Genomic DNA, 25,092 nt, shown 5'->3' on the forward strand with positions numbered 1-25,092 from the left:
ATATAGAATAAGTGAGACCTACTCAGGTTTTAACGAGCAGCAAAGATGCAAGTCCCAATCAATATTTAGGTGTATGAAAGGAAGAACACCTGATCAAAATCTTCACATAAAGCAAGCTCCTCATGGCCATAGGGGCACCTGTAATATAAGACTTTAGAATATATACAATCACCAGAAGTACCTACCATATGCGAGTGTGTGACAAGGTATATGCATGTGAGTGTGCGTATGTGTGCACGTGTGTACACAGACTCCTGCATGCATGCGTGCATGTGCGTAGATCAGAAAAAATAGCTACCAAAGCATGACAGTATGTGCATGTGTGCATGAGAAAGTATGCACATGACAAAAAGGAGCTATCAAATCAGGACAATATGTGTGGAATTTGTGCACATGTGCATGTGTGTAGAATACATACCAAAGCATAACAACATAAATGTGTATGCATGACAGTGTGTGCCTCTGTAGATTAGCAAAAAATAACTTCCAAAGCATGACAACGCATGCATGCACATGCAGAACCTAAGAATATATCAGGAAATAAACAGCTAAGAGAGAGAGAGAGAGAGAGAGAGAGAGAGAGAGAGAGAGAGAGAGATTACAATAATCCAAAGTTGGAGTAGAGCTTTCTCCTGTCATCTCGAGTGAGCTCTGTACCAATGCTGTTCAAACACCAAAAATGGGTTTTCAAAAATCTACGCACCTGAAACATAAAACCTCAAGTTCGCACGAGAGTTCCACAAACAGTCACTCTTCTGAAGCACAAGCACACAGCACACTACGGTGAGTACATCACAAAAAAAGAACTTGAATAGTGCACAGGCATGTTGGCAAATGCCCTCCTAAGATATTGAAAGTTGATAAGAGGCCGAACAGGCCAGCTTTGCTTTGACGTCTTGGGCATCTCCACCTTGCTTGATAAGCATATGGTTATAGGCAAGTTTTGTGCCTTGGAGGGAGAGCAAAGCCCAGTTGATTTGAAGCCGCGATTCGGATGCCCAGTTGATTGGGGGGTGGACATCTTCACGAATTCCTTGCGTGCCGTGCGCAGATGGAAGGCTAGTAGGCCTTGTGAGTGGGCAGATGCCCAAATTACGATTCATGGAGCGCTAGACTCAAAGAAGAAGACAAAACAAGACAACCGGTTTGAAGGCAAGCATGCGAAGTGTTGGCATGGGGAATTGATGCAGCTTGCGGGAATGGAAACGAATGTCAGAGTAATAAAAATTAACAAAAATCAAGGGTTTCTTATGTTTTTTTGCTTGATAAGTCTTTCCTAATCACTTGCTAGCCTAACGATCTACTGTACTGCAAGAAAAGAAACAATAAAAGGCAAACAAAAATTAGATCTAAGCTCTAGGCTTATCCTAAACCTTTCCTGCATATTTTCTAAAATGCAAAATTCTCTTAGATTTGAAGCTAGTATGTATGCAACTATGCATTCTAACTAAATAAGAAAATTCACAACAGATAAGGCAAAATAATAGGAAAAACAAAGATATGCACATGCCCATTGGATCCCCTGAACATGTCCCAATGTGGAAGATCCACAGTCCAGAAGGTATGTGTGTCCAGAAAAGACTTTCCTGCATTATTTTGATCGTTATGCCAAAGCACAAAGAGACATTCCACGTGAATCCTCCAATGAGAGGTTATTGGCAAATAATCGTATTTGCACTCTCTATGATCTCATATTTGCATGACAACGGCATTTTGATAGCCAAATTCCGTTTAGGAGTAGGCATGTGCTTTATACATTTTGTTGCATTCAAAATGTACAAAATGCAAAAACACCGTTATGAACCAAGTGAGCAAATGTTTAGGTGCCAAATGTACTGTCACGTGCACACGGTGCCACGTAGACATGACTATTCCTTACAGCCGCCTTAAGGGCAAAGTTATAGGTCGTATATGGGCAGTTTGGAGCCAATTTGGTGGCCCTATAGGTGCCCGGAGGTGCCCAGGACATGCACCAATGGTTGGGACATATTATGGGCACAATATGAACACATTTTATGACATTTTTGATGACTTTTTATGGCCTGAAAAGTGAAAACCGACCCAATTACGACTTGCTATCCCTTTCCTATATAAAGGCAAGTCATGGTCATTTCTATTCATTCAAAGACAGAGATTGCAGAGCCAAGACCAAGGACATGCAGTCTAACAATTTGGTTCAGCCAAGTACATCTCCGAATCAGCGTTTTCCATTAACGCACAGTGGAGGACAGTAAGCATAAGTTCATTCATAGCATTCATAGTCTAGATCTACATTGGATCTATGACAATCATTGTAATTACTCATTCATTCAGTAATATTTAGTATGAGTAGGTTAGGTAAAGTGTCTCTCTCTTCTCCTTCTCTCTACTTCTCTATGTCATGAGCATGTGATTAGCATTAGTCTTTATTACTTTGCGTTAATCATCATTAAGGACGCTTCCACATAGTAGCCATGTTAAATGTACTGGAAAAAAATATATAATCTTGTCCCATCAATCTTTCTCGTCCCTTACTCGTCCTCAAGTCCTTTACAGGCTGGTGATAGGCTGCTATCAAACTCTTTAAGGGCAGCAGGCTGCAGGCTAGGTCAATGAAAAAAGCTGATCCTAATCTAATCCCATCAATAGCCAATATTCCCCTTTTCTCTCTTGGTACCTCTTTATCCTTGCTGCCAGCTCTTCATTGCTGCCAAGTGAAGAGAGAGAAGAAAGAGTCATTTTGCAATTCAGAGAGAAACCAAGGAATTTCCCCGATTAGATATTGGGGAACATCCCCCAATTTTCTCTTCTGAGGAATGGTTCTCCCCTCTTTGATGAAATGTGTTCATGGTCATTCGTAAGGATAGGATGTACATGCAGCATGCAGCATGTTCAGTTTTCTTGATCTGTTTGCATTTTTCAAAAACTTCTGATGCCCAATGTTTGTATGATGTACCATTCCGTTTATGTTTTCACGTTATGATAGCTATGATAAATTTGCCGCAATTGAGTGATGACAACAGCATGCAATCCGTCGCCTCAAGCTTCATCCTCTCTGGTGCAGGGACATCATAGATCACGGCTCTGCTCCCTCCAATGTATGGTTCTCCTAGAAATTGTGCAAGGTGATCACTCGAACCAACCAAGCGGCTTCCTTGTGGGGCTTCTCCCACAGCTTGTCCACTGCCTTAACTGGAAAATATCTTAATGGTGGCACCCCCCATGGTACTCTAAAATGTGCGTCACTTCTCTAAAGGGGGGAGAATTTCCTTTAAATCGAGCCTGGAAAAAGCCCAATGGGGGGGAAAACAAATACTACCCACAGTACAAGGTTGTTCATGTACTCACAAAAAGTAAAAGCAAGACAGGCCAATTGGCTGTAGATGCACATCTTCTATTGATTGTTTGCTATTGAAATTTCTCTATTACTTCCACACCAAACTAAGATCTTACTATAGCCCTTTGCATCCCCAGAATGAGAGATACCTGTTTATAGTTATGTTGACAGCCCTGCGGTCAGCTTCAAAGGCCAATAGATCACACATTATTTCTGAAGTTGCTCCCCCAAGTTTCTACATGTAGCAACACCAAAAACAATTCAGTTTATTTCTCAAATTCAACAAAAACTAAACAGCAACATGTGCAGAGTAATATGCAGCTTGTGATAGCATGATTTGTAAATCACTCACCTTGCAAAAATTGTTGAAGTCTTCCAAGTAAGCCTTGTATAGTGTATTCCGCATGATTTCAATGTTCATCTCATCCAAATCCTACATACATCATACAGAAAATCTGTCACGACCCTGTGTTTTTCTCTAGACAGTATGCAGGTGGGCACGGGGACATGGTGGACAGTGTGAATGGCATCAGTTTGGAGTTGAAAAGGAAACCCATGTGTGGACAACCTCATGTGTGAAGGGGACAAAGAGAATTTAATTTGAAAGGTTTTATAACCTTTGGTGGCCCAAAAGCTAATTTGGGAGGCTACACCACTTTTGGAAAGGAACAAAGGGACCTACAGTCATGGGCATCTCTATGTTTCCAGATGCTTCATGAGGAAACAGGTAACTAGATGTATGCCGTTGTTGGCACTGTTGTTGAATGGTGCTGTGAATGGTTCTGTATGGAAACAGGACAAAGGTTTCAAAGGGAAACAGGCCTAAGGGTTTCATGTGGAAACAGGTCGTAGGTTTCTCGACGAAACATGTTTTTGGGTAGTTTCTCTAGGAGATAGGTCACATGCAGGTAGTGGGTACAAGAATGGACACATGTTTGGTACAGCCTTGCTACCGATTGGTCAGGGGACAGGGAATCCATGACTAAGATGGATAGTACCCTTGGAAGGTAGAGAGGGAGTGTACAGGTGTGTCTACTGTATGGTATGCTATGCTGCGATGCGAGATCTCTTTTGGGAGATAGTTTGGGAGTCTGTGTTGTGATGCGAAAGCACTGGATGTGTCAGGGTGTGATGCTGTTCATAGGGTGAGAGGCTATGGATGGTTGTGGTAGCCCTGATCATGGGAGAAAGCTTCTGTATGCAGACTCAATGTGTGGGATGTGAACAGTGGCTGGATTTGTTTGTGGATGCCGAGTGGACAAGAAGCCATGATGCAGGGTCTTTGCAGGCTTCAGGAATTTTATTGTGACAGCTGAGTTTCCAACCTTATTGTAATCAAAGCTCTCTTATAATAATTAAAGAAATACCGCAAGGGACGCCACTGCGTTTTGGGGCCAATCGGTGTCCTTGTACTGTTTGCAGAGCACTCTAGCTCCCCCTGTTTGTTTTCCTTTTCTTGGTCCTCGATGGTGTTGAAGTGTTTTGTGTGCAAGTTTGTTTTTGCACCGCCCTTTGGTTTCGTCGGAAGACCTAGCCGGTTTACAAAATCTCTAACGGATCAGTACACATTCGAGGAGGTTTATGGGAATAATTTGAGAATGCAATGCAAGGGATGACCATCTTTTACAAAATAGGAATTTCTCTCTCTCTCTCTCTCTCTCTCTCTCTCTTGGAGTGGTGTTCACTGGGCCCACATTTTCCATGAGGGGGTAGCAGAGGCCAGATTGACTAGAGGATATGCAGCACTAGGAGGTCTAGAGAGGATGTGCTCACAGGTACAATTTCACGAGCCACGCACTAAGCTGTGGCTTTTTGACACGCTGGTCACATCGGCTATGCTATATGGAGTACAGATCTGGGGACCTAGCCTAGATCGTCACAGTCGATCAGGACGCACATACGATGGATGGAGGATGGGAGCACCACCGATCGTAGTCGAGGCTCTTGCCAGATCAGTGTCCTTCATTCATAGCACTTGGGCGCTTCCCCGACACCAGTATGCACGACTTGCTTTAGAGTCCTCTCATCAGCTAGCCATGGAGGGAGACACTTCATATTGGTATGCGCAGATAGCATCCTGGTTTGAGCTCCATGGGTTCAATTTAGACAGACTTCCACCCTTCCAGTACTCTCTGGGGGCACCCTCTCTCACCTTGACACATTCCGAGATTAGTAGAGTCATCTGACAGGACCTCATTCAGTTGGACACTAGGAGGACATGGCTAGAGCCCTCACAGGAGTTGGGGACGAAGATGGCTTTCTATAGAGACCATCTTCTCCGCACCACTGAGGATGGCTTTATACTTAGACCGAGCTACATGGATACCCATCTGTCTCATGGATTGAGGTGCGCCATTGGGCAAATCCGCACCTCTTCACATCAGTTAGAGATAGAGACAGGCAAATTTAGAGGCATACCTCCAGGGGACAAGATTTGTCAGATTTGTTGGATAGAGCCAGAGACGGAGGAGCACTACATCTGTCGCTGCACAGCATATTATGAGATTCGAGGACGCTACCATTGCCTTTTCAGAGAGGGATTTCGACCACTGGCTAGAGTCATGGACTATTGTGATCAACGATGCTTGGGTTTTTATCTCCTGGAGATCCGCAGGCTCAGAGAGTCCATTCCGGCTGGCACGGAGTCCACACAGAGACAGATTACTGACTTCTTTAGAGGGACTACCCGGGAGGACACACAGCCGACAGCCCAGCAGTGCGTGGGACTCTAGTTGAGAGAGCTATCCAGTTGGGCAGATCCAGACGCCCGAGGGTTCGCGGATCCTCACATCGGAGACGGTGCCTACACCGGAGGATTCAGAGCATCATTGCGAGGCATCGGGCTCATCCGACCAGGCATCTCACTATGGCAGATATCCAGGCCATCCGGCAGAGACCCATGCTAGAGCTCCTAGGATGATTACCACTCCAGCCATATACTGTTGTACTCACTGTCACTTTTGTACTCCCCCATATTCATGTATTCATGTATCCATGTACTCATGTACCCCATTTTGACTAGTAGCATTAGCTTCCCACTCTCCCTAGTTGTTGCTTCCAGATGCTTCCTTCTGATGTATTGTAGGGCTAGATACTTACCTTCAGTTCTTTCTTTTCTTTTCCAGACAGTGTATCAGATGTCACATGGTTGTAACTTTGGTCTCATAGGTCACTTTGGCCTTTTAAAGACGTTAATATAACATTTCATTTCATTTCATTTCTCTCTCTCTCTCTCTCTCTCTCTCTCTCTCTCTCTCTCTCTCTATATATATATATATATATATATATATATATATATATAGAGAGAGAGAGAGAGAGTTATATTAAACGTCTTCAAGAGACCCAAGGGTCTATGAGACCAAATGTGATACAATAGTGTCCATGTAATCTCATCATGGTACAAAAGGAAACAAAGATGAGAGCTATGAGCTCAGAATGTCAAATCCAAGGGATCATCATATCATACAGCCTATGGAGCTAACCCCCAATAGGAGGAGGGGGCCATCAAGGATATCAAGCATGGGGGTAGCCTATACAGGGCTCTATAGATTCACTAGGCATGGGAAGGTGGCTCTGCGCCTCTCCAAGATCTTCGTCACCATTTGGCCGCCCAAGTGGTCTTCCCCTATTTCGTGCCAAGGTACGCGAAGCCAAGGAGCTTCGTGCCACCAACTCGCATCACCTACGGGAGGCCAAGCTTCGTGTCACCCATAGTGTGGCCAAGACGTGGAACCCACTATCACGGATCCAAGTTTATGCTTCCCACTGAGCCAGTTCTGTGCTCGAGAAGACCTCTTATCTACAAGTTACAAGAACGGGAGATGTATCCATTGCATAATGCATGTGCACGCATCTCTGCTTGCTTGAAACTGATTTTGTGTGACTTGTTCTACTATGATGTGTCCAGTTCACGGGCGCGGGACGCCCACCTGTTTTTCGTGCAAATGCCCTATATTCTGACATGGTTTGTGGCATGTGAACAAGTGGTGAGTATTAATCTAAACATAACCTTTACTTTTCACATTCATTAAAGTCGGGCACCAACCTTTGGCCAGTGTCCAGGGTCCCAAGGGATGCAAGTTAGGACAGCCCAACCTATGGGCACCCTTTTGACCATGTAAACACACATAAGTGTGCGTGTACACCAAAAGGAGGTGCCCACTACAAAGGGGTTGGACCCCTCCACCTCCTGCCCACCAACCCTGCACACGACTACGCCTCTCTCTCTCTCTCTTGCACTATTTGGAGACTGGTGTATCCCTTCTCTCTTCCCATCTGCAAGTGAACTATCATCACAAAGCTATCAAGCTGCCGTACAGCTCCTAGCTGCGGTACAATATTCCTATACCTGCAGTATCTGCTAGAAACCCTACTACCCGCAATATCTGCTGGAAACCCTAGTATAGCTGCAGTATATATCTGTAACAAAGTTAAAAGGGACTCAAGTCAATTTGGGCCCAAGGCCAAGGGATGAAGGGGATGTGAAAGGGACCAAGGGCTAGGACTAGGGTTGGGCATGCCCATGGACATGAATAAGTGTAGTATGAAAGGGTGGCCTAGTATATAAGTGAATATGGGCCAATGTAATAGGAACCTTTTGATACCTTTTGATAATCAAGATCACACAAGTTCTATGCTTTCTCTTCTTGCTCTAATCCTAGGCTAATCTCTCATGTTTTCCTTAATCCTAGGCTAATGAGGCTAAATCTAGATTGCCACTTTCTTTCATTAGTATCAGAACCATGTCTTTGATCTAATTTTCTGAATTTTTTTAAATTTCCTGTATTTTCTTGGTTTTCTTGAGACTTGAACTTAGTGAACCATCTCAGATATACCCTGAGTAGTACGTACCTGCCCCACAACTGTCCTGTATAAAGCCATGATTCCCCAAATCAGCTCTGTGGGCACTCCCATCTCCTGTAGTCTGCGCATCAGTCAGGCTCTCGGTACTGTGTCAAAAGCTTTGCGAAAATCCACAAAGCAACAATAAATCCTCCTGCCATATGATCTGCCCTCCTCAATAATAGCTCTAAGTGTCAAGATATGGTCAAGAGTGGAGAAACCTCTCTTGAACCCTGCCTGCCCTGATGCACGTATGCCCTCTCTCTTTGCCCATCTACTCAACTCCTGCTCAAGAATAGATGCATATAATCTAGCCAATGTGTGACCAATCATGATGGTACGATAATTCCCAGGAAGCATGGGATCCCCTGACTTAAAGATAGGCACAATAGTGGACATATTCCAAGTCTCGGGAAAACCCTCACACATGGCTCGGTTAAACATCATAGCAATAAGCTCTGCAAGCATATCTCTGGCATGAATAAAGTGCTCTGCTACCAAACCATCATGATCATATGCTCTCCCAGTCCTCATCCTGTCAATAGCTTTCCTTACCATCTCAGCAGTAAAGAAAGCACATGTCTCTGGGCATGGCTCCGATGGGTCTGGCAGGGGCGGCTGTCCTGGTGCTGTGTACAGGGATGCTGCATACTCACCCCAAATCTCTGTGGAGGTAATGGCTGGTGATGGTGAATGCTCATGGAATAGTCTCCATGCCTCGCCTGAGTCCCGACTCATAAATGACTGATACAAATCCCTCTCTAACTGAGCAAGATAAGCCCTCTTCTTCCGTCGCACTAGGTGCCGGAAGGTAATCGTGACTGTTTGTGAGTGGTAACACCCATGAGCACCTCTCTCTGTAATTTGATCCTCCTCTCTCTGCACTCCTCATCATACCAGCTGTTCTGGGGCATGTTCCCATATCGTCTCCGTGTAGGCTGACTATGGGGATATGCCTCTGATGCTACAGCATGAAGCGTCTCTATCAATATCTGAGTGAGCTCATCTAATGGCCGTCCCGGCTCCTCGGCACATAAGCGTCTGTATATCTCATCCGTGTACACGGTGTCAGTCTCCCTCGTAAAGGTATAACGAGTGTGTGTGGAGACCTGTCCCAATGGAGCGGTGCTGAACTGAAATGTGAGAGTGAAGGACAAGATAGCATGATCCACTGCTATTCCAACCGGCCTAGTGCCTACCATAAAATCCTGAAAAGAGGGAATGAGATTGAGCTGAGCCATAACATAGTCCACTGTACTAGCACCATGCCGATGTGGAAAGCTAGTGAAACCGCCCAATGTCGGGAATCTTTGTAGGCCATTCAGGATGGCCAATCCATGTGCCCATGTCTATCAAATACCGCCCATACACTGTATGTTCCTCATCCTGTGAGAGTCTAGATAGGCCCATATCCCTAACATCAAGCTCCCTCAACATCTCCTCTGAGGTATCATAAAATACTGTCTGGTTATGGGCAGTCCTGGCATTGAAGTCCCCCAAGAGAATGATGTCACCATCCCTGGAGAACTCCCAAATGTCATCATTCAAAATAGAAAAGGGAGACTGCCCTCTAGGTGATGCATACACTGATGTACTAGGAGCAAAATAGCATATAGCAATGTAGAGATATCTACCCGTCTCTGCCCTCAGTCTAACCCACATGTACCTAGCCTGCTCATCTCTGCAGACTATATGTATCAGTGGCTGTAGCTCCTCTCTAAACAATACTGCCACTCCTCCTGAGCCCCGTCCTCTATGCTCTGAACAAGTCTCCTGTCTACAAGCTGTCTCCCATCGGTATCCACTAACATGTGGCATGGACTGTCCAGAAGCGTGATGCGTCTCACAGTAGAAGATGATGTCCCTCCCAGTGAAACTATCCTCAAAAGCCCCTATATCAAGGCATAGAGATCCATTACAATTCCAAGTAGCAAGTTTGAGTGTAGTCCCATAGGTCTCGCGCCGTCATGAAGAGCGCCTCTCCATAATCACCACTCTACCATCTCTATAGAAGGCCACTTTCCCTTTCTCTCGGGCTGCCCTTATCTCGGGCATAACTTCTTTCATGTGGGTAAGTTGCGAGAGTGTGAGGTCATCTCCAAGAAATATTCCCGTCTTCTTGAGTGTAGGACGTCTCTTCAAGAAGTCCTTCGCTTCCATGGAGGGGAAACGAATGATAAGTGCTCTCTCCTTAGAAGATTCGCCACTACCTTCTCTCTTCTTTCAAACTCTCCATGCCTTTGTGTGCGTGGCTTCAATGCCCATCATAGAGAAGAGCTCCTTGGTTTCCCCTTCCGCATCATCACGGTCTTTTAGACTGGACACTCGTACATGTAAGGCCCGGGTCTTCCTCCTTTGCTCCTCTTCAAGGGTCATGTTGATGATTGTGGGAGTGGGGATGGGTGGCGATTCTTACCTTTCCCTTTCTTGGCGACCTCGATCCATTTATCCGCCTCGTCCATCTTCTTTTGTGTCTACCCATGAAGATGTCTTCTCTTTATGTTGCTCCTCCTCCTCTCGAATGATCCTCATTTGTTCCTTGATGGTATTCAGCTCTTTAATAAAGGAGGGCTGAAATTTTCCATCCTCAAGCTTGCCTTTTGAAGTGGCTTCCAACTCCTTTTTGAGGGCTGAGATTTCAGCTGCTTGACTTTTAGCATGCAATTTGGCCTCCACTAGTTCCTCCTTTAAGGCTGAAATCTCAGCCTCTTGTTTGGATGTTCTCTCTTCGAGCTCTTGGATTTTGTCAAATCCCTTCTCGAGTTTGAAGAGGCGGTTTATGATTGCGGTAACGGAAGAGTCGACCATCTTCTTGTTTTCTTTGATAATTGTGCCGAGCTTGTCCTCCACCTTCACGAGCTCCTCTTGAACTCCGGTCTTGGCCATGACTTTTTGCACAACTTCCCACAACCAATGGACTGGAAATTAATCCATGACACCAGCGCGAAACAGCAGCAGCAGGGGGGGGGGGGGGAGGGGTCAAGCCATGTAGGGGAAAGAGAAAGAGAGAAAAGATTCAGAAAGTTGTATTAACGTCTTCAAAAGGCCAAAATGACCTATGAGACCAAAAGGTTACATCATATCCATGAGGTACATCATCCTGGGTACAAAATAGTAATAAAGAAAGATAACAAAAATATAGAACTATAAACTCTGATCTAGGTACATGAGCAGAGAGCTCTCATATCACCCTAATACATCCCTCATGGACCACTGTGACATGGTGCTCAAGGTGGTAAAACTGAGCTAGCGTGAGGTGGTCCTGTGATGATGGGAGATGATGGCCCAGATCCTCCTATGGTGGCATAGCCGTGGGCGAGGGCCATGGGGTCTAGGGCGTCAAGCTCTGCATAACTTGGTGGCTCTGTCGAGTGTCACACCTCTCGGCCGAGCTCCTGCACTAGCCTGTGGTCTGAGTATGATGGGCGGATCGACCCTCGGAGTGCTGGTATGGAAGAAGTCGGTGACAGCTCTCTGTACTGGTCCTCGTCGCTCGAGCAAGTACAGCTGATCTAGATCTCACTAAGGACTCCCTGTGTCTATGGAGCTCTGGAAGAAAAAGTCCCAGACATCTCTAATCCGAGAAGTCCATGATCCTGGAAAGCAGTCCGAACCCAGCTCAAAAGAGGCAATGGAACAAGGCATCGGCATATGTAATAATCCTTTGTCTCGGGCTCTGTGTGACAGAGCTGGCATATCCTATCCCCTGGTGCGGCCACCCTAGGCCCATATCCGGCAGTCTCCACTCTCAGCTGGGGGGACGAGGTGCAGATCTCGCCGATCGCAAATCTCACCACAAAGGATAGGTGTGTGTCCATGTAGCGTGGGCGGATGGTGAAACCATCCTCTGCCAGAAATAGGAGGTGATCTCTATAGAAGGCCATCTTCATCCCCAATGGACGACTAGGTGAACTCCATGTCCTCTGAGTATCCAATCTGACAATGTCCTTCGTGATAAGCCTATTCAGCTCTGTGCGGGTGAGAGCAAATGACGGGGCCTCTATGTTGTACTAGAACGGGGAGAGTGCCTCCATCTGCATACCGTGCATGCCAAACCAAGTGCCTACCTGTGCATACCAGCACTCTGTATCTCCCTCAAGTGTCAGCTATCTCGAGGACTCCAAGGCTAGCTGGGGGTATCTATCAAGTGGAAGCTCCCATAGCCTGTGCGAGTATGTCACTGGCTAGAATAGAGCCTCTGTCACTATCGGTGCAGCCCCCATCTCTGCCCGCACAATCTCATGTGACACTGATGGCTTACTCCTAACCATACGTGAGATCATCGCCACTAGGGGCCTCTCCATTGGCTTCCACCCATCATATACCTCCTCTGTATGTCTCGGCCGGCTCTCTCCTCTGTCTCCTCCTGTGGTATAGGCTAGGACCCCAGAAGGGGACACCATACAGTAGTGCAGGTGTAACTAGAGTATCAAATAGCCAAAGCTTCGTCCTCGGCTCCTAAAACTGTATTTGTGAGCATTGCCTCTCTAGCGAGCCAAGGGCTGCATATCCCCTCATCAATCTAGCTTCGACCGCCTTCCGCATGGAGATCTGAGGTCCAGCAAAAGTGATGCCAAGGTGTACATATGAGGTAACATACTCCACAGGCTCTCCACTATATGTAAATTGTACTGCAGATCTACTTATCCACTGTGAGGAGGTGTTAAAGATCATGACCTTGGTCTTTCCAAGGTTCATAGTGAGGTCCCAGTCCTCGCAAAAGGCCCGTAATGCATCCAAATGCCTTTGCAGCCCCTCTGGTGAATAAGAAATAAGAACAATATCATCTGCATACAAGAGGATCAGTATCAAGGCTCCTGCCAAATGGGCTCCTTGTCCTCCTTGTCTATCTATGTAATCCGAGATCTCATCAATTTGTAGACAAATAGAGTAGGAGACAAGGGGCAGCCTTGCTTCACCCCGATAGTGCTGTGTATGATCTCTGAGTCACCTCCTGGAGCCCGTACTCTGCCTGTGACTAACTCATAGAGTGTAATGATCCCCCAAAACATCTCTGATGGCACTCCCATATCCTTCAGTCTCCTCATCAATCTGGCCCATGGGACGGTATCAAAAGCTTTGCGGAAATCAACAAAGTAGCAGTATATCCGATGCCCGTGAGCTCTCCCCTCCTCAATGATCCCCCGTAGTGTAAAGATATGATCTAGTGTGGAGTGCCCTCTCCTGAAGCCTGCCTACCCCGGTGCTTTGAGTCTCTGCTCCTCGGACCATCTACTAAGCTCATGCTCCAAAATCAAACCATAAATCTTGGCCAAGGTGTGACCAATCATGATAGTCCTGTAGTTGTTGGGGTCCATGGGGTCACCTTCTTTCAAGATAGGTACAGTAGTATTCGATGACCAGCTAGGGGGAAGCCCTCACATAAAGCCCTATTAAACATGTAAGCTAGTAAAGGGGCTAGCGTGTCCCTAGCATGGGAGAAATGCTCGGTGAGGAGTCCATCATGATCCTGTGCACTCCCAGTCTGCATCCTGTCAATAGCATCTCTCACCATGCTCAGGTGAAAGAAGAAGAGTGTGGGGGACGAGGTTCGGGTGGATGGGGGAGAGGTGGCTGCTCGAGGGCATGGTAGAGAGAGGTGGCATAGGTGTGCCAGGTGTCAGGTGAAGTAATCGGAGTCAGCATGCGATGATCTTGGAAGATCCTCCAGGCCTCCTTACAGTCCCTTCCAAGAAATAGCTGGTATAGCTCCTACTCAAGCCTGGCTAGGTAGGCTCCCTTCTTTCTCCATGTGAGACGTCGAAAGATCACTCGCGCCTGCTGGTGAGTGGTGGATCCTAGCGCCATCTAGACGAGCTCGGGTATCACGACATTCCTCATCGTACCAACTATTCTGTGGGATGGTCCCTCTTGGTGATGTATGGGTGGCTCTGGAGTGCAGGAAGGCGGCTGCAGTGGACGTATGGAGGGTGGCTGAGAGGTATGTGGTAAGCTCATCAAGTGGGATGTGGGGGTCGAGGTCGGAGAGGATGCGGTAGACGTGATCAGAATAGATGGAAGAGGTCTCTCTGGTGAAGTGGTATCTCGGACGGTGATGGGGCAAAGCAGGTGGTTGGGTGGTGTATCGGCATGAAGGGAGAAGGCCAGGTATGCATGGTCAGCTGCAACACCGATGGGGCGAGGCGAGATGGTAAACTCCGGAAGAATGAGTGGGATCAGAGAGAGGGATCCCATTACATAGGCCACTGTACTAGCTCCATGTCCAAAGGGGTAGGAGGTGAAGGAGTTGGATCTAGGCCATCTAGCCAGGCCATTATAAATGGCTAGCCTATGAGCCCCGCCGAGGGCTAAGAGATACTCTCCATAGTCTGTGCGGGCTGTTGTATCCTGTGATGTCCGCTCCACATTCGTACGCACCGTTACAATCTTCTGGTAGATGGGATCATCCGTCTCAAAGAAGGGTACCTGTGCACTTGCGGTGCCGGCATTGAAGTCTCCAACCAGGAGGATGTCCCCTACATTGGAAAACTTCATAATGTCATCATAAAGGGGAAGGTACGGGGACTCTCCATGGGTGGCATATTTAGAAGTGGAGGGTACAAAGCAGCACACTGCAAGGTAGATGTCTCAGGCCCTCTCTGTCTGGAACCTCACCCACAAAAACCATGCAGCCTCATCCCTACCGACCACCTGTATCACATGTTGAAGCTCCTCCCTATATAGTAAAGCCACCCCTCCCAACCCTCGGGTACCCCCTGCTGTGCGTGTGGGCGGTGAACAAACTCCCATCTGTATCCTCTCATCTCTGGAAGCCGACTCCACTGGCACTGATGTGTCTCTGTGTATAAGACCAAGTCTTTCCCTCTAAATGTCTCCTCGAACAGACCTGCAACTGTCCTCAAGGCGCCATTGCAGTTCCAAACCGCCATCTCTAGCTTGGTCTCATAGGTCTCGCAATGTCGTTGGGCACGTCGCTCGGTGATGATCACCCTCCCATCTCTGTACACTACCCATTTCCCTGCTTTCCGTGCATCCAAGATGCATGGCATGCACTCCCTCCTGTGTGCCACCTGTGCTAGTGTGAGATCGTCTTCGAGGCAAGTCTTTTCTCCTTTTAGTGCCCGCCTTTTGGTAAGGAATGCTTGCCTCGCCTCCAACCCCGCAAACTTGAGGATGAGTGCGCGTTCCTTGGTGGTGTCTTTGCCCACCCTCCATGCCTCGACGAAGGAAGTATCAAGGATTTCCAGCTTTCTGCATAGTGCTCTGGCGTCCTCTTTCGGCAAGGCTCCTTCCTTCTATCCCACCACTCTCACATTCAATGCCCTAATCTTCCTTCTTTTCTCCTCTTCGAGTGTGTCATTGATGATGTTTGGGGATGATAGTGGGTTCCGTTGCTTCTTGGCAACCTCAATCCAGCTGCCCGCTTTTTCCACTTGTTTCTGTGTCTTTTTAATCACCTCAGCCCATGTGGTTGCCTCGTTTGCCTTCTTCTCCTCTTGTTCCTGGAGGGTCTTCATTTGCTCTCTAAGTGTATTCAGCTCATCATTGAGGGATAGTTGAATTTCTCCTTCTTCGAATTGAGAACGTGCCCTCAAGGTCTCGTTTTCCACTTTAAGGGTGGCGACTTGGGCCTCCAGCTCCGTGATTAGTGAGGTGTGGTGGCTGGTTTTTGCATCCAACATTTGGACCATTTCCTCCTGCATCTTGCTTAGCTGAGTTGCCTCGTTTGCCTTCTTCTCCTCTTGTTCCTGGAGGGTCTTCATTTGCTCTCTAAGTGTATTCAGCTCATCATTGAGGGATAGTTGAATTTCTCCTTCTTCGAATTGAGAACGTGCCCTCAAGGTCTCGTTTTCCACTTTAAGGGTGGCGACTTGGGCCTCCAGCTCCGTGATTAGTGAGGTGTGGTGGCTGGTTTTTGCGTCCAACATTTGGACCATTTCCTCCTGCATCTTGCTTAGCTGAGTTGCCATGTACGCCTGCATGTCCGCCTTCCACATATCCATCTCCTCTTGCATGGAGGCACGCAACTCACGCCTAAGGTCATCGTGGGAGAATGGTAGCAGCAAGGGGGGAGACATCCTCCTCATCTATCCAGAATATCCAAAATAGGGGAATATACGACTGTTGAGAGGCTCACCATGTCCAATGCTCATGGAGAGGCGCCCGTGTCACTAAAGAATCTCCATGATCTGACGCTCTCTCATGGAGGGCTTCCGTGAACCAAGGGCCCATAGACTTCAGGTACGCTACAGCTAGCAGGATCTGTCCAGGGTGCCATGATGGGCTGTATATAGGCTCAATATGGCAGCTGGTCCTCCTTGGGACTTGTCATCTAGTGCTCCCCTCTGGTATCTGAAAAAAAATCGTGATGGGAAACTGGGAGCTGTTGCTCTGCTCTCTATGGGGAGGGAGTCTCTACGTCTGCAGAGCTCCATCAGGTAAAGTTCCGGGTTCCAAGCATCGCTGGTCATGGAAATCAATGATCCTGGATAGTGGGCCAAATCCCTCTCTGAATAGGCAGAGAGGGAGAAAGAAAGACAAATTTTTATTTATGAACCAAAAGTGTTATATATGTTCCATGCGTAAGATGAAGATCGTAAACATAATTCAAGCATGGAAACATGTCACTCTATGGTGCTAAAGTATGTCCCGGATCTGGATTTGGCGAGAGGATGGCCCAGATCTTGAAGGGGTGGGGGCATCTGGCTCTCTCAAGGGACTCTGCACACTCCTTCATAACTCCAAGTGTACTTAAAACCCCCCGAGATCAAAGGTGTTAGGGCCTCTCTTTGGCGACGCAGCTCTTGTAAGTAGAGGCCCAACACCTTTGATCTTGGTAGTGCATCACCTATCTCATTCACTACTGAAGAGATAATGAAATCTGGATTCCAGGGCTGATTATGAAGAGTTTCCACCAGATTCCCCTCATCTATCTTATTGGGAACCCGAAGCGTGTTTCGATTATCTTGCTTTTCCAGTTGTTTTCCAGGCAAAGCTTGTGCCAACATGATCTCCAAGAAGCTACATGTTTCTCAATTTTGGATGGATTTTATTGAGCACTTCATTCTCTTGGATTTTGGATAGACTATGAGAAGGAAAGTGTTTTCATGCTTCAACATTATGCAACATTAAAGGGTATTTTTCTATTGGACGGATTCACCTGCTTTTTTGGATATCAAGCACGCACAAGAATATTATGGTTCATGTTAAAAGGAAACTTGGACTTTGGTTTCATGGAATTTTCTTATCATCGTGAAGTCTATGGGTCTATGGTTCCCTATCGGAACGACAACAAGGGGCTATTGCTTTTATGGCTGTTTGATCTTCTATTATGCGTGAGAAAGTCTCTTAGGCTTGGTGGGCCTTTGTACATCAAGAAAATAGCTTTTGTCCCTTGCCTAAAAGGGGGGGACCAGCCCACTTCTTATTGTCCCTAATGTGTTTGCACTTTGCTTTTGCATCACATGACTGCATCGTTGTGTGTTTTAAATTTGCTTTCATGTTAAATTGTTTACACAAATAAATAGATCTTTAGCAGGCATGGCCCTATTACAGGAAGAAAAAATGAAGGAAGAGGAAGATGCTGCAATGGGATTTTTTCAAATTCAAAAAAAAAAAACCTTTATTGGTCAAAATTCCAACAAACCACTTTGACTTGCCTTTTACAAAGGCAAGCCAAAATAGTTTGCACAACTGTAAGTATTTAACGCACCTCAGATGTTATGCACTCGGAGAAGTAAGGAGCCAATGGAGTGTCAACAAGCACAAGACGGTACAGTTCCCGCATGTTCTGAGCAACTGCTAAGGTTGCAATGCTGCATGGCATTATGTATAGAATCCAGTGAGCTCATAGCCAACACTTATTAAGCTTATTTTAACAACCTTTGTGATACCTTTCAAACATCCCTAAAGGGTGGCACTTCTCCAACAGCTCCTGCACATCCCTCTCGTGCAGCGTCCCCGTAACAATGAGCACAATATTATCAATCATATGCCCATACCTGAAAAAACAACATCATAGTAGCTTGAACCTACATATTATCCAAATGGATGCATGTTATCCAACCAATCAAAAAAAAACAATGTCATATGTATTCTCATCACGAGAATGTTTGGTAGACTATGTGCTATAAATACAATGTTGCGTAGTTAAGGGCAAGACACAAGTGCACAAGACAACTCAAAGATTTGAAAAACATCGTGTGCAGATTTAATGCACCTATGAATAAAATGAATAAAAGTAGAGAAGATATAAAATCTAAGAGTGTCAAATCATGACAATTAACATGCATTGCTACCACAACCTTAGTTTTTTTAATGTCACAAGACAACCTTCAAGAGTTTATCCCAGAAGAAAAACAACAATATGATTGTCTCAAACTGAACATGGTTGCCTAGCATAAGAACTAGCATTATGTGAAATACTGTAGACTAAGTGGCATGAATAATGGGGCAGCATATATTATTCTTGTCTACCAGCTTCTGTGTGTACTTCTCCACAAATAATGTCATTTTTTAGTGCATGTGAGTGCCAAAAAAAAAAAAAGATGTATAAAAAGAAAGATAGATAGATGTAGGTAGATACATACATAAGTATATACTCCATATATATGCACACACACACACACACACATGCATACATAGACATGTGTGTGTGAACATGTAGACATTTATGCGTGTGCAGGATGCATGTGCGCGTGTGTATATGTGTGTGTGTGTACACAAACCCACTTATGTATAAACACACATAAACATACGGATATGTGTGTGTATGCGCCAACTTTAACATGTATAGATATTAGAATCTTGTTTTGTGTCGGATGGTAGCAGACTTTACGCCCCCTCTAAGAGGACATAACCACCCACCCACTCACTCACTCGTTTATAGGGTTATTGAATAAGGGGGGTGTGTGTATACCCACACATATGATAGAATGTGCAACGGAAGAAGGGAAACTGGAAACACAAGAGAGAGAGATGGAGAGGAAACATAGGTGAGAACATGCTCTCAATATCATCAACCAAGAATACATGTCCCGAGCAAGACGGGAGAAGACCTCGTATGTGAGGGACTGCAGCAAACAATGCTAAGCAAGCAGTGAAGAATGAGGGAGGCAAGCCAGCTATATATATGCCCATATGAAGATAGCTGACTAGGGAAAAAGTCCTCCACGACTAGGGAAAAATACCCAAGACTCCATAAAATGGGGAATAATATGGGAAAACATATGTGAGGGGTGACCAGTCCCTCTAGCTAACATGGTCAGCCCTAGAGACTAAAATAGGACACCAAACAGGAAGCCAGCAAGAAGGAGATGATGTCTAACACCCCCTCTCAGCACTGGATGCAAAGTGAACTCCAAGAAGCCAGAGATGCCGTCCTCGATCAAAGATGAAAGGCTGCAAAAACAGGTACCAAGAAAGCTCCACAAGCAATCTCCTCAGCAACTAAGCTACAAAAGCAACAGAACAAGCTGCCAGGTACACCGCTCCTCTGGAAGAAAACAACCATATAGGCTACGACGTGCTGCTCCAAATAATGGTTCCAAACCCAAGTGTAAGAACACTCCCCGAAGTCGAATGTCGTGTATCCAGTCTGGAGAAGGTATGAAAAACCTCATAACCAACCAAGATCAGATCCTGTAGATAATCAATCTTGGGAGAAGCAAAATGCTTCTCACTGGAACCCTCAAAAGAAATAGAGTCAATCTGCTCCAACTATGTACCAAGAGTAGCCAAATGCTGTACAAAAGCATCCTCTGAAAAGATCGGCATCGCAAGATGTAAAGACTCTGTAGAAAAGATGGGGTCCATCTGCTCAAACTCCATACCATGAGTTGCCCAATGCTATACATAAGTACACGCCACTGAGGTGGGCATTACAAGATGAAAGGACTCCACATCCCTCTCTCAAAAAAGATGTCATCGGACTGGTACAAGCCTAACCTAATTTTGATCCAAATCCAAAAAACTCTGGAAGTACCACTGTGCCACAGGCACGGTTATCAACCACAAATCCAAAACATGCCACTGGGTCCAAAAAACCATCCTCCAAAACAACAAACCTGCAGAACTGGTAGGGGGAGGGGCATCCTCAGAAGCATCACAAAGAGAGGCAGAGGTAGACTCCTCACAATGAGGAAGGGAAGTAGGAATATAAAATGCAATGGTAACAAGATCCCAAGAATCAGCAACAAACAAGTGATCCATGTGAAAGGATCACACCTCACAGGCAAAACACCCTCCTTGTTCTGCAAACACTGCAAAGAACACAAGCTCGGACAAAATAAACTCTGCTCAGGATCTCTAAAAAGATCACTACTCTCCTCTAAAATCAGTAAACTCCTGTCATAGAAGAGAAAGTCTCCACCGATACAAAACAGCTCCCGAAACTGATCCTCAAGTGAAGTAGCTGGAGATAGGCCCCCTCTGAGTGTAGAAAACTCCTTTGGGAAGCAAAACGCAGCCAAAACACTGCTGTCCAGCAAAAAACAGCACTCCACCGCCAACAGAAGGCAAGGAACCGGGAAACTGTGTAGGCCAGGAACAAAACACAGGTATAGATGCTCCAAAATCAGCAAAACACTGACTGAAATCAGAAATTCAGTATCCTCCTCAAGTACCAAACTGCCTCCAAAGCCACAATCCAGACAAGAAACCCCCTCTGCAAGTGATCTGTGTCCACTAGAGAAGAAAACGCAGCCAAACAAGGACTACAAACCTGAAAATTCAGGCCAACCAGTGTCCACACCTCCTATGAGGAAAAACGCTGAAGAGAAGATACCTTCGGGTCCAACAGATGAAGTCCAAGTGAAGGTAGAGCTACCAACAAGATCTATTCAGAAAAACACAGCAACTATGACTGCAAATCTGAAAACGCAGAGGTATTCGGGGCAGTAGATAGGGTTGAATCTGGAAAAGCAAAGATATATGGTACCATCAAGTCCTCAGATCAGCAAACAGCATCGGAAACCTGTAGAGGAAAAAACACAGCAAACATGCTGCTGCTGGCCTGTACAAAACACGCGGCCAGCACTACGGGCGGGGGGGGGTGGGTGTTATGAATACCGAGAACTGTTGCAATCTACTGATGACAACCACCTGTAGAAAAACGGAGCAAACTAGGTGCTGCTGGGGTTGTTATGAATACCGAGAACTGTTGCAATCTACTGATGACAACCACCTGTAAAAAACGAAGCAAACTAGGTGCTGCTGCCCTGAAAATAGCGCAGAAAACAGGTGTGAAAGGGGTTCTCAGAGGTCAAACTGATGAAGAAAGACCACGAGCTGCTGCAAAGAAACGCTTGGAAGAGGCAGGCGACCAGCAGCAATTCTGAGAACAAAAAACGCAAGATCTGTCCACCTTGCTAAAAACACAAAAACGCAGGAGGGAGAGGAGGGAGCATCCAACACAGAGGATCACTGGCGCTCTGATACCATGATAGAATGTGCAACGGAAGAAGGGAAAGTGGAAACACGAGAGAGAGTGAGAGAGAGAGAGATGGAGAGGAAACACAGGTGAGAACCTGCTCTCAATATCATCAACCAAGAATACGTGTCCCGAGCAAGACGGGAGAGGACCTTGTATGTGAGGGACTGCAGCAAACAATGCTAGCAAGCAGTGAAGAATGAGAGAGGCAAGCCAGCTATATATATGCCCATATGAAGGCAGCCGACTAGGGAAAAAGTCCACGACTAGGGAAAAATACCCAAGGCTCCATAAAATGGGGAATAAAATGGGGAATAATATGGGAAAACATATGTGAGGAGTGACCAGCCCCTCTAGCTAACATGGTCAACCCTAGAGGGAGGCAAGCCAGCTATATATATGCCCATATGAAGGCAGCCGACTAGGGAAAAAGTCCTCCACGACTAGGGAAAAATACCCAAGGCTCCATAAAATGGGGAATAATATGGGAAAACATATGTGAGGAGTGACCAGCCCCTCTAGCTAACATGGTCAACCCTAGAGGCTAAAATAGGACAGTCTCCATGCCTCACCTGAGTCCCGACTCATAAATAACTGATACAAATCCCTCTCTAACTGAGCAAGATAAGCCCTCTTCTTCCGTCGCACTAGGTGCTGGAAGGTAATCCGTGACTGTCTGTGAGTGGTAACACCCATGAGCACCTCTCTCTGTAATTTGATCCTCATCTCTCTGCACTCCTCATCATACCAGCTGTTCTGGGGCATGTTCCCATATCGTCTCCGTGTAGGCTGACTATGGGGATATGCCTCTGATGCTACAACATGAAGCATCTCTATCAATATCTGAGTGAGCTCATCTAATGGCCGTCCCGGCTCCTCGGCACATAAGCGTCTGTATATCTCATCCGTGTACACGGTGTCAGTCTCCCTCGTAAAGGTATAACGAGTGTGTGTGGAGACCTGTCCCAATGGAGCGGTGCTGAACTGAAATGTGAGAGTGAAGGACAAGATAGCATGATCCACTGCTATTCCAACCGGCCTAGTGCCTACCATAAAATCCTGAAAAGAGGGAATGAGACTGAGCTGAGCCATAACATAGTCCACTATACTAGCACCATGCCGATGTGGAAAGCTAGTGAAACCGCCCAATGTCGGGAATCTCTGTAGGCCATTCAGGATGGCCAATCCATGTGCAGTCCCCATGTCTATCAAATACCGCCCATACACTGTATGTTCCTCATCCTGTGAGAGTCTAGATAGGCCCATATCCCTAACATCAAGCTCCCTCAACATCTCCTCTGAGGTATCATAAAATACTGTCTGGTTATGGGCAGTCCTGGCATTGAAGTCCCCCAAGAGAATGATGTCACCATCCCTGGAGAACTCCCAAATGTCATCATTCAAAATAGAAAAGGGAGACTGCCCTCTAGGTGATGCATACACTGATGTACTAGGAGCAAAATAGCATATAGCAATGTAGAGATATCTACCCGTCTCTGCCCTCAGTCTAACCCACATGTACCTAGCCTGCTCATCTCTGCAGACTATATGTATCAGTGGCTGTAGCTCCTCTCTAAACAATACTGCCACTCCTCCTGAGCCCCGTCCTCTATGCTCTGAACAAGTCTCCTGTCTACAAGCTGTCTCCCATCGGTATCCACTAACATGTGGCATGGACTGTCCAGAAGCGTGATGCGTCTCACAGTAGAAGATGATGTCCCTCCCAGTGAAACTATCCTCAAAAGCCCCTATATCAAGGCATAGAGATCCATTACAATTCCAAGTAGCAAGTTTGAGTGTAGTCCCATAGGTCTCGCGCCGTCATGAAGAGCGCCTCTCCATAATCACCACTCTACCATCTCTATAGAAGGCCACTTTCCCTTTCTCTCGGGCAAAACTTCTTTCATGTGGGCAAGCTGCAAGAGTGTGAGGTCATCTCCAAGAAATATTCCCGTCTTCTTGAGTAGTGTAGGACGTCTCTTCAAGAAGTCCTTCTTCGCTTCCATGGAGGGGAAACGAATGATAAGTGCTCTCTCCTTAGAAGATTCGCCACTACCTTCTCTCTTCTTTCAAACGCTCCATGCCTTTGTGTGCGTGGCTTCAATGCCCATCATAGAGAAGAGCTCCTTGGTTTCCCCTTCCGCATCATCACGGTCTTTTAGACCGGACACTCGTACATGTAAGGCCCGGGTCTTCCTCCTTTGCTCCTCTTCAAGGGTCATGTTGATGATGGTGGGAGTGGGGATGGGTGGCGATTCTTTACCTTTCCCTTTCTTGGCGACCTCGATCCATTTCTCCGCCTCGTCCATCTTCTTTTGTGTCTCTATGATCACCTCCACCCATGAAGATGTCTTCTCTTTATGTTGCTCCTCCTCCTCTCGAATGATCCTCATTTGTTCCTTGATGGTATTCGCTCTTTAATAAAGGAGGGCTGAAATTTTCCATCCTCAAGCTTGCCTTGTGAAGTGGCTTCCAACTCCTTTTTGAGGGCTGAGATTTCAGCCGCTTGACTTTTAGCATGCAATTTGGCCTCCACTAGTTCCTCCTTTAGGGCTGAAATCTCAGCCTCTTGCCTGGATGTTCTCTCTTTGAGCTCTTGGATTTTGTCAAATCCCTTCTCGAGTTTGGAGAGGCGGTTTACGATTGCAGTAACGGAAGAGTCGACCATCTTCTTGTTTTCTTTGATAATTGTGCTGAGCTTGTCCTCCACCTTCACGAGCTCCTCTTTAACTCCGGTCTTGGCCATGACTTTTTGCAGTACTTCCCATAGCCAATGGACTGGAATTTAATCCATGACACCTCCGCGCACCGCGAAACAGCAGCAGGAGGGGGGTCAAGCCATGTAGAGAGAGAGCGCACAGCTGAAGATGCAATGCATCAGCAGTACAGCATAACAGAGATGTCAGAGAACCATACATAACAATTTAGATGCACTATGCTACGACATCCTTCAGCCCTTTTTCTCACCAGACCACCTTGGAACCCAGGCAGCAACAAAGGATTACACAAAGTATTAGATTATCATGTAGGAATTTCACTTTTTTGAAGATTAGACAGTTAAGCATGTCAACATCCGAGAAAACCCATACTTTAATTGGAAAAATACTACTTGAAATAAAAATTATCATTCATGATCTGAAAAACTTCAGGAAAAACATTATCATACGTGATATACTCCAGAAAGGTTGATAGAGGCTCAGTTGCCTGGGTCAGCATGTGCTTATACTCATCCACTAATTTCTGTGTACATTTCTCAACGATTGTTGTCGTTCGCAATGGAGACGGCTCTGAAACAAAACAAAGAGAAGGCATGTGCATGAGATACAAAAACAAAACACAAAGGATACGGACTTGATAAAGCCACTTCTTCAATATACAGAGTAGTCTAACTAGAATCATCATGAGTGCACATGTGCATGTGTCATAGCCCATGGGGTTTTTTTCTTTCTTTCTTTCTTTCTTTTTGGGTGGGGGGGGGGGGGGGAGGGGGGAGATTGATTGGCAAAAGTATGCTCAATGGCTGATAAATCCAGAACTCTCGATG

General features: G+C 46.1%; 1 protein-coding gene across 1 annotated transcript in view; it reads right to left on the minus strand.

The window, feature by feature from the left end:
• Positions 1-25,092, minus strand: part of LOC147627168 (V-type proton ATPase subunit d2) — a 55,135-nt gene that overhangs the window by 853 nt on the left and 29,190 nt on the right. Inside the window, exons 2-8 of the mRNA XM_086815791.1 lie at positions 24,715-24,835; positions 18,013-18,120; positions 17,832-17,934; positions 3,669-3,749; positions 3,466-3,551; positions 603-662; positions 90-138 (exon numbers count right to left, since the gene is read on the minus strand). Coding sequence (XP_086671917.1) covers positions 90-138; positions 603-662; positions 3,466-3,551; positions 3,669-3,749; positions 17,832-17,934; positions 18,013-18,120; positions 24,715-24,835 — 608 coding nt within the window. The remainder of the gene's footprint in view (positions 1-89; positions 139-602; positions 663-3,465; positions 3,552-3,668; positions 3,750-17,831; positions 17,935-18,012; positions 18,121-24,714; positions 24,836-25,092) is intronic.

Source organism: Cibotium barometz, chromosome 21 (assembly GCF_041138505.1).
Source record: "Cibotium barometz isolate CiBa-2024 chromosome 21, ASM4113850v1, whole genome shotgun sequence".
In the NCBI taxonomy this organism is placed as follows: Eukaryota; Viridiplantae; Streptophyta; class Polypodiopsida; order Cyatheales; family Cibotiaceae; genus Cibotium; species Cibotium barometz.